The sequence below is a fragment of the Stylophora pistillata genome, chromosome 11 (genome assembly GCF_964205215.1).
Source record: "Stylophora pistillata chromosome 11, jaStyPist1.2, whole genome shotgun sequence".
Lineage (NCBI taxonomy): Eukaryota > Metazoa > Cnidaria > Anthozoa > Scleractinia > Pocilloporidae > Stylophora > Stylophora pistillata.
The window spans coordinates 28,232,137-28,242,531 of record NC_142529.1 but is presented as its reverse complement, the minus strand read 5'-3'; the positions used below and the strand labels follow the sequence as shown (position 1 = coordinate 28,242,531).

At 37.6% G+C, this 10,395-nt stretch overlaps 2 protein-coding genes across 2 annotated transcripts; both read right to left on the bottom strand.

Moving 5' to 3' along the window:
- Positions 1–4,499: 4,499 nt before the first annotated feature.
- Positions 4,500–5,538, bottom strand: LOC148720994 (melanocortin receptor 5-like). The gene has a single exon (XM_088739773.1). The coding sequence runs from the start codon at positions 5,482–5,484 to the stop codon at positions 4,552–4,554; it is 933 nt and encodes a 310-aa protein (XP_088595899.1). The 5' UTR covers positions 5,485–5,538; the 3' UTR covers positions 4,500–4,551.
- A 3,231-nt stretch (positions 5,539–8,769) lies between these two features.
- Positions 8,770–9,702, bottom strand: LOC148720993 (melanocortin receptor 4-like). The gene has a single exon (XM_088737721.1). It carries the CDS (start codon positions 9,700–9,702, stop codon positions 8,770–8,772), a length of 933 nt encoding a protein of 310 aa, XP_088593847.1.
- Positions 9,703–10,395: the final 693 nt, after the last annotated feature.

The window sequence follows — 10,395 nt, the reverse complement described above, 5'->3', positions numbered from 1 at the left end:
AAAGAGAAATAATAACTTACCGTTTTCTGAAAAGGAGATCTTAAATGAAATTCTACCCAACACTACCACATTTCTTGAAGTTGAGAGGCAGTATTTAGGCTAGAAAATATTCTTCAGCGTTTCGTGACTTCATAAACAGTTGTTTTGTTTTTTAGTCTTAATGTCTTTTTGTAATTGCATCTGAAGACAGATATTGTTACCTTGACAGCACCTGCTAGGTCACGATCACGTAAAGCTGACTTTGTTTAATTACACTTACCCACAAACTTGAATATTCGACGTGAAACGTTATTAAGTCGGAAACTATTTGAACGCAGACTTCGTAAATGACAGCCCATTACCCGCTTTTTTCTTTGCGCCTCACATCCGACTAAAATTGGAAACGGAGACAATCACTCGACAGGTAGGAAATACCACATAACCAAATTAATGCTTTGGGCCATTCCACTTATTTTCCTTCAAAATTTAACCATGCCCTCCCATCAAGCTATTAAAATTATTTAGGATTATCCCTCTAACAAATCATTCAGTCACGTGTATGAGGGCGTGATGGCACTTTTGTAATTATTTCCTCAATTTGACAGTACTTGGGATGAGGTAAAAGCTTGCTTGTTACATGTACACTCGGTCTCGCTAACATCTATCATCAGTAAAACGGCGGAGAAGATTGTGAAATCGAGAGTTGTCTCATTTTGGACGTAACACAAACTACTAAACCCAAGCCAATTTGGATACCTGGATGGCCGATCGACAGTGTCACAACTTTTAAGCTGTTATAATGACTGGTGTTTAACAAGAAATTCGTCTAAAGTGTCTGATGTAATATTTCTGGACCTGTCAAAAGCGTTCGACAGTGTCTCTCATGAGCGTCTACTTTTAAAACTCAATAGGTACGGGATAGACGGGCAGCTGCACCTGTGGTTCAAGAACTTCTTAACCAATCGAAAACAAAGAGTTATGGTACGTAGATCGTACTCGGATTGGTCACCAGTTACATCTGGTGTCCCTCAAGGCTCAGTACTGGGACCGGTTATGTTCCTTATTTATGTGAACGAAATACCTGGCATCATCACGTCTACTGCCAAATTATTTGCCGACGATACCAAAATCTACCGACAGATAAATAATATCGATGATTCTATTGCTTTACAGATAGATCTGACCACCCTCGACCTATGGGCGGATCGTTGGCAGATGAAATTTAATTCTACCAAATGTGAAGTCATGAGAATTACACGTAACAAAGACAAAAAGTCCACACGGTACAATATATCGAGTACAGTGTTGAGGAATGTATCTAATTACAAAGATCTTGGAGCTATTATGACTAGTGATCTGAAATGGTCAAAACATGTTGAACAAATAGTTCACAAAGCAAATAAGGTTCTTGGCTTACTTAAACGCACAGTAGGCGGTAAAAACAAAGATATTTTTTCAAACTTGTACAAAACCTTGGTTCGTCCAATCTTGGAATACGCCTGCCCGATGTGGTCACCACACCTCATCAAAGACATCGATGAAATTGAGAAGATACAAAGAAGAGCCTCGCGAATTGCTTTAGGCCAAAGAAGACAAGAGATGGCGTATACGGAGAGGTGTAAAATTCTTAAATGGAACTCTTTAGTACAAAGGAGAGATTTCCTTGCCTTAGTGGAATGTTATAAAACTGTATTCAATCTAAATGGATTGAATTTCAGCGACTATTTTGAACTTTGTAAAAACACTAAGTCGAGATCTAACCACCCATATAAACTACAACTCAGACTCGCAAAACTGAACTGCTACAAAAATTATTTCTTTGACAGAATTATCAAACCCTGGAATAATCTTCCTATTAATTTATTTAATTTTTGTGACAGCCCTAACGTTTGTGAATTTAAATCAAAATTGAAGAAACATGAATATTTATTGTATCGCCATTTTATAATTGATATTTAGCTGTTTCTTACTTGACTTTTTTATATTTTTATTAACTAGTTCGGTAAGATTTTTTACATAAATAGGAGACCCTTGATATAGGGGCAACCTCTGGGTTTCCTTTTTCTTAATAACTATGTATTTGCATGTTGTTCTGAAACAAAGTATTGTATGCGTATATGTACACAAGCTTTCATGCATGCTGCAGGTGCTTGTACCCTAACATTCTTCCTGTGCCGTAGAATCTTCACAAACATTCTGTTTTAATAACAAAATCAAAAAGCTAGAGTCGCTCTCGGCTATCGCCTCGCGCGACTCTTACGCTTCTTTCGTGCTTACCAACCTCCCGCGTGCATCATAACTCAATAGTGTACGCTGTGGTGTTTACCATTTGTTAAATATGAGCGCTTCAAAGCTACGATATGTTTGTATTTCAGCTCCAACAGCAAGGTAAGAGGTCTGTCCACGCTTAGCTTATGGCCGTCATAGTCAATAAATACACCAAACATACGCTTGTTATGAAAGTTGCCTCTGATGTGTATCGACAAAAAACCCATCGTTCACGAACCACAGACATCCCATACGTAGCAGCAAGAGACTGGCTAACAAGGTCAAACAACAGATCTGTCGCTGCCAGACAACGGTACAATATAACTCTATTGAAACGAAGAAAAAAAGGAGTATTTTTAGATGATAATGATGATGATGATAATGAACTTTATTCATGTGTCAATGTATTTAGCTGACGCTAATTGGGGACTCAACGTAGATGAATAACGTAATTAATGATAAGAAATAAGCTATAGATTATATAACGTAAGAGATACAAATTACGCACGCGGAGCAACGTAGATGAATAACCTAATTAATTATAAGAAATAAGCTATAGATTATATAACCTAAGGTAAAAATTAAGCACGCGGAGCAATTGTTACCATTTATCAGTTCGGTAGGATCCTTACGTCTAATATGGAACTTAAACCTAGAGAGGCTACTAATTTCAGTGATTTTTTTTTTAGTTTGTTCCATAGAAATGGTCCAAGATATCTAAGAGAGTGTTTACCATACAATACAGAATTAAACCTAGGCATATAAACATTTTGATTTCTTAAATTATATTTACAAGACTTAGGACTATAAATGTCACAAATGAAATCAGGAACTAGCCTATATTTAACCTTATACATAACAATTAACAATTAACAATTAATCACTTATAGAGCGCTATTTACAATGATAGATCAACAGCGCTTTACAATCAATCCTAACCCGCCCATCCCACCCCAGGGGAGGACATCCATCACACAGTAATCTCGTGCGTGGGAAATTAACGTCTCCTACCCCTAACCCGGTAGGAGACGGGACCTCCATTTATTCGTCCCTATCCGAGAAGACTAGAATATCTAACCATTTCTTGATGTTATAGAAAGGTAGCATATTCTTCTCAATTATTTTAAGACCTTGAGTGTTGGTCCGGTCGGGGCTCGAACCCTCGACCTCCCGCACAACAGTCCAGCGCTCTATCCATTGAGCTAACCGGGAGGCGGTCACATAAGTATAACTATATCTTGCAATCTCCTATTAAGAAGGGTAGGTAGTTTAGCGCGATCTAATAAGCTCATTTACGTTTCTGAATGTGAACTATAGACTATCCTCAGTGCTCGCTCTTGAATTCTTTCAACTTTCCTTGCATCCGACGCCCTACAGAAATGCCATATGAGATATGGCATAATAGCAGTTTTATATAGTAATAGTTTAGTCTCCGTAGTAACCAAGTTTCTCAACCTGGCGAGAACGCCCACCTTTTGACTGGCCTTCTTGCATAATTCGCTAATATGTTTGCTAAAAATTAGATTCTCGTCGAAGTTCACACCCTCGTGTAATGCCTAACTGCGTGCCTGCGGTATTCTGAACCGAAGATCTACATGTCATTATGCGCACTTCATTATTTTGCGATTGAGTGATTGTAATGTGATCGTTATTTCGATTTCTTTTTTCTTTTATGCGTTATCTTGAAACGCTACACTCGGATTAAAGGTGAAAGCTACAAGAACCTTTTCATCATAATGGTCTCCTGTAGCAACGGCATTCTGATCCCGGTCGAAACCCGATCAAAATAAGAGAATAAATTTGATTTTCTCCGGCTGTAATCTCAGTAAATTTGTCTTTGGCTAAAGATTGTTACTTTAAAGACAACTCTATGAGAAACAGTGATAATCATGGTTCAGTTTGATTTTAAAAAAAAGTAAATTGATTTAAGGATTACTACATGATAAAAATGTTGATCTCGCTTACCGGCTGACTTGTAAACCGGCTCTTACAGTAAACTGCCTACTTTTTGAAGCTGAAAAGTCTCTCCTAAATCTTTATTTGACTAACGCTGTTTTTAAAAAGATAGGAAAAAAATCCCATCTCCTATCTACCTCTCAAGAACATGTTTCTATCCGTTTGCAATACGATGTTTATCATCAGGAATGCCAACCAGAGACTTTCCTCTACTTTAATACATTCAGTAAAATGAGTTTTTTTTTACTCGACTTCTCTTTAGCTGTTCTCGATGGAACTGAAACAAGTACATTGAACTTTTCTATGCGCGATAACTGCTCGTGCAATCACATATTATTATTTCTAACTTCAGCATAGTGCTTCTCTAATAGTCTGTTTTACCGCTTGTCTTATTTCACTAATCTTCCAGCAGTAAAGAAACGGGTTTAATGTCGAGTTGAAGTAAACAAAGATACCTGCTGCTCCCCTTAATACCACTAAGTGTGATGAATATCTTTTACTTTCAGCGATGACAATTGCCACTATAAAGTATGGTGCATAACAAACAATTAATGCTAACTGCACCCACAGTGCACTGTACACTGCCTTTTTGTATCGCGCCATATTCAGTGCATTTGTTTGGCTCGGCTGTTGTTGAACACGACCTTGCACTTCTGCCTGATGACGATTGAGAGTGCGGAAAATCTTTGTGTACGAGATGATTGTGATAACTAGGCAAGATGGTATAACTATATATTCATACCAATTCGTTATACGATGATATAAATTGATGAATAAAGCAGCGACAGTGGGTATCACCCACAGGGTAGCTGCAATGATGTATGTGCGTTTTAACGTTACAATTTGTCTGTATCTCATCCCCAACAACAGGGCGAGAAGTCTGTCCACGCTTATGGCCGTCATCGTCATCAAAGACGCTCCGCATAATGCATAGCTTGTTATGTGGTATGCGTCCCTTGCGTATTGACAAAGACTCCAGTTTTCCTGAGCCAAGAATATCCAATAGGTAACATAGAGAGGCTCACTAACAAGACCAACCAAAAGGTCAGTTATGGCCAGACTACGATACAACAGTTTGGACGGCGGATGAAGGGAAGATTCCTTTCGAAGGGCAACAAGGATAAGGGAATTGCCAAGAAAAGCAGTCACCGAGAGGAGAATATGCACCGCTGATAACGAACCTGATTCTTGTTGAAGCCCACCTACCAAAGAGGGGGAGCAATGCTCTTCTTGAAATGTTTGAGTATGTGATCCACCTCCTTTTAAATCTTTTGTCCTCATTATACGTTTTTCCTTGAAGTTATCTAAAAATTGCAACGAGCAAAATTTTCTTTAGACCACTCCTACGAAAAAAAAAACCCTATACCTTGCTTTGATTTTAAAACCTAGAATATTGACTTCAAAAGCATAGTTACCAGATTTCAAATGTAGGTGAAAACTGTCTGTTTGATTAAGATACATGTCACTTTTTATCCGATCGCATCGCTGTGTTTTGCATTTACTTTACCCGTGAGAGGAACCAGTTTCTGCGTAACGAGCAGCTTATTAGATCCCTTCTAATTTCTCTGGACTTTTTCGCCATAATTTACATTTTACTTAAAAATCTTTATTAAAAAGAACAGAACGTAACCATAAGTAATATCAATAATTGTAAGTCTTGAATGGTGCGATCTTTTCGGTTGTTGTTGTTGTTGTTTTTTTTTTCTATATGAAAGAGTGCGACGAACGTTCTACACCTAGAAAGCTTCTCCGCATGAAAAAAACAAGAAGTTTTATTCCCAAATAAAGGTGTTTGCCAAACCTGCATGTCTAGTGCAGGTCTTACTTAGTATTTAAGACATACCAGGCATTTTTGGCACTGGTGTCATAATTTGACTATGGCATAAGCAAAAACTCTCTCTTCTGAAGCAAAATGTCTCAAACAATGCAGATAGTACGCGTAAATATAAAATATTTCTTCCTTTGTTTATAGCTTGCTTCCGAAAATCAATTTCTAGCGAGCGACCGAGCATGAAAAGAAAAATAATAACTTACCGTTTTCTGAAAAGGAGATTTTAAATGAAATTCTGCCTAAGACTACTCCATTTGTTGAAGTCGAGAGACAATATTTAGGCTAGAAAATATTCTCCAGCATTTCATAAACAATTGTTTTTTTTTGTTTTTTTTTCTTTTTTAATGCCTTTTTGCAATTGAATCTGAAGAGAGATATTTTTTCCTTGACAGCACCTGCCAGGCCACGATCACGTAAACCTCACTCTGTTTAATTACACTTACCCAGAAACGTCCTCAGCAACTTTCACTCATGTATTAAATAATGCTTATTCTGTTACAAGAGATACCAATTTCTTCCCAGTAGCTTTAAATATCACCATTTATGAATTTCAACAGGTAATGCTATGTCATATTATCCCGTCTATAAACTCTAAAAGATCCCTCCATAGATCCACTGAATATCTTTATTTTGCAGCATCATGAACGATAGAAATATTCTTTCCCGCAAGGAAGATTTTCTTGCAATTTATCTTTCATAATTGGTGAGGCAGGGATCTTTATCACCTAAAATTGTTCTGCGTCAAAACTACGTGTCTATCCCACTGGTCAAATTTAATTTTCGAATGAATTTGCACTACCAGGTAGAAATATAAAACTTTGTGCTTTTATGACCATTTCACGCCATAGTGCAAAAGCTACCAATACTAAGAAAAAGTGTCCTTGCTAGGATAGATAATAAATTGTTGGTATCAGCTTTCATTTATAAAGACCTTTAAAATGATGATCAGCTTCAGGAAGCTGAACTTGAATATTCGACATGAAACGTTAATAAATCGGAAACTATTTGAACGCAGACTTCGTAAATGACAGCCCCTTACTGGGTTTTTTTCTTTGCGCCTCATATGCGACGATAATTGGAAACGGAGACAATTACTCGACAGGTACGAAATGCCACATAACCAAATTAATGCTTTAGGCTATTTCACTTATTTTCCTTTAAAATTCAACCATGCACTCCCGTGAAGCTATTAACATTATTTACGATTATCCCTCTAAAAAGTCATTTCAGTCACGTGGGAGAGGGCATGATGGTACGAATCAAACATATGGGTGGTTTCAAAAAGGTTGTCTACGGACAATCTCTGGTTGAATCTCTAAAAATTAGATAACAAATGTCAAAAGCCCTTTAACTCCTGGACAAAGTCATTGTCCATTTGTTTGCTTTGCTGTTTGTCTTATCACCTATCTTCCAGTAGTAAAGAAACGGGTTTAGTGTCAAGTTAAAGAAAACTAAGCAACTTGCTATTTGCCTTAAGTGTCCCTGTCTGAGAAAGTGTTCCAGGGGCCAGAAGTGGTAGTCAACCGATTTGGCTGAAACTTAGCACAGAAGTTGAGTGTGACAAGATATTTCAAAAGCCTCTTTCGCTCACTTCTCTGACTGTTTGTTCTGGAGTTTCAGGAGGGGGTCCCATCTGTGGCCTATGGTGCACCAAGCATTCACCCTGCTAGGTGGCATTTTGAAAGTGCTATAAAACTTCATTGGTAAATTGTGCTGCCAAATGAATTTCACCATGGACTCTGCTATAGTGGGACTTTTACTTCATAAATGTAACTTTGTTCTCAAACGATTAGAGAGAGAGGGGCTTGGGGCTAAAGTTAGGTCAAATTTGAGGTCCCCTTCTCCGTTCCCCTGACTAGTTTCGAGCCTGCAATGCAGTCGGCCGCTCAAGCTGAAAGTAGCACCTTGTACGCACGGACGCACAGTCATAACCTATCAAATTTTGGTAATTCCACCACCTTTTTTCTGCTTGATGGGTTACTGTTTTTACTACCTTTTTCTATGAGTATGGGCTCCGCTAAAAATTGCAGCAAGGAATGTTTAATTTAGACTTCACCCACACTTCCAAACCTTAATTTGGTACCAAGATCCAAATAAACTGAAGGCAGTGTTTCTTGTTTTGAAATGCAGATGAAAAGTGTCTGTTTTGTAAAGATACATGTTACTTTTTATCTAATTGTATGGCTGGGTTTTGCTTTTATTTTAGAGAATCCAATTTCTCAGTAATTCGCAGCTTATACGATTCTGTAAAATTACCTAGACTGCTCCACCATAATGTATGTTTGCCTTAAAAATGAAAAAAAAAACAACAATAATAAATAAAGGAAACAAAATGCGATCGTTATTGCGATTTCGCATTCTTTTGTATGTTATCTTATAACGCTACACACGGATTTAAGGCAAAAGCTACAAGAACATTCCCATCATAATGGTCTCTTGTGACAACAGCATTGTGATCCTGGTCGAAACTTGATCGTTATAAGGGAATAAATTTGATTTTCTTCTGTTATAGTTTCTCAATAACATGTTTCTATCCGTTTGCAAGACGTTTGCAAGACGTTTTTTATCATAAGAATGCCAGCCAGAGACGTTTCTCTACTATAGTACAGTCAGTAAAATGAGTTTTTTATTTTCTCGACTTTTCCTTGGCTGTTCTCAATGGAACTGAAACAAGTACATTGAATTTTTCAATGCACGATTACTGCTCATGCAATCACATATTATCATTTCTAACCTCAGCATAGTGCATCTCTTATTGTCTGCTTTACCGCTTGTCTTACCTCACTAATCTTCCAGCAGTAAAGAAATGGGTTTAATGTCGAGTTAAAGTAAACTAAGACAACAGCTAGTTTCCATATTACTACTAAGTGTGACGAATGTGTTTTACTGTCTGCGATTACAACTACCATCATTGAGTATGGTGCATAACAAATTACTAATGCTAACTGCACCGACAAAGCACTGTACACTGCCTTTTTGTATCGGGCTATGTTCAGTGCATTCAGTTGGCCCGGCTGTTGTTGAAAACGACCTTCTACTTGTGCCTGATTACGATTAAGAGTGCGGAAAATCTTTGTATACGAGATGATTGTGATGCCTAGGCAAAATGGTATAGATATATATACAGACCAATGCGTTATACGATGATCTAACTTGAAGCATGTAGCAGCGACAGTGGACATAACCCAGATAGTAGCTATAATGATGTATGTGCGTTTCAACGTTACAATTTGTCTGTAGCTCAGCCCCAACAACAGGGCGAGAAGTCTGTCCACGCTTATGGCTGTCATCGTCATCAAAGACACTCCACATAATGCATAGCTTGCTATGTACGCTACGTTGCTTGCGTATTGACAAAGACTCCAGTTTTCCTGAGCCAAGAATATCCAATAAGTAACATAGAGAGGCTCACTAACAAGACCAACCAACAGGTCAGTTATGGCCAGACTACGATACAACAGTTTGGACGGCGGATGAAGGGAAGATTCCTTTCGAAGGGCAACAAGGATAAGGGAATTCCCAAGAAAAGCGGTCACCGAGAGGAGAATGTGCACCGCTAAGAACGAAACTGATTTTTGTTCAAGCCCATCCACCAAAGAGGGAGAGCATTGCTCTTCTTGAAATATTTGAAGTTGTGATCCACCTCCTTTTAAATCTATTGTCGTCATTATAGCGAAGCTTAGTAAACGTTCGTTTCCTTTTTCCTTGAATTTATCTAAAATTGCAACATGCAACATTTCTTTTAGAATACTCCTATGCACCAAAACCACCTATAACTTCCTTTGATTTTAAGATCCAGAATATTGACTTCAAAAACAGTTACCACATTTTAAATGTGGGTGAAAACTGTCTTTTTATGAAGATGCATATCACTTTTTATCCCATTGTATCGCTGTGTTTTGCATTTTTTGTCATCCTTGCGAGGAACCAGTTTCTGCGTAACTAGCAGCTTATTAGATTCCTTATAAGTTCTCTGGACTTTTTCGCCATAAGTTACATTTTACTTAAAAGTCTTTATTAAAAGAACAGAACGTAACCATAAGTGATATCATTAATTTTAAGCCTTGAATGGTGCGATCTTTTCCTTTGTTTGTTTTTTCTATATGAAAGAGTGCTACCAAACTTCTACACCGGGAAAGCTTCTCAGCAAAGTGCCTTCACATGAAAAAAACAGGAAGTTTTATCATCTTATAAAGGTTTTTGCCAAACCTACATGTCTAGTGCAGGTCTTCCTTAGCATTTAAGACATACCAGACGTTTGTGAAACTGTGTCAGTTCTTATGGCATAAAAAAAGTATCTCTTTTGATGCAAAATGTCTCAAATAATGTAGATAATACGCGTAAATTTAAAATATTTCTTC

Excerpts from the sequence above, each read along its gene's own strand:
- LOC148720994 (XM_088739773.1), bottom strand. The coding sequence starts at position 5,484 with ATGAGGACAAAAGATTTAAAAGGAGGTGGATCACATACTCAAACATTT.
- LOC148720993 (XM_088737721.1), bottom strand. The coding sequence starts at position 9,702 with ATGACGACAATAGATTTAAAAGGAGGTGGATCACAACTTCAAATATTT.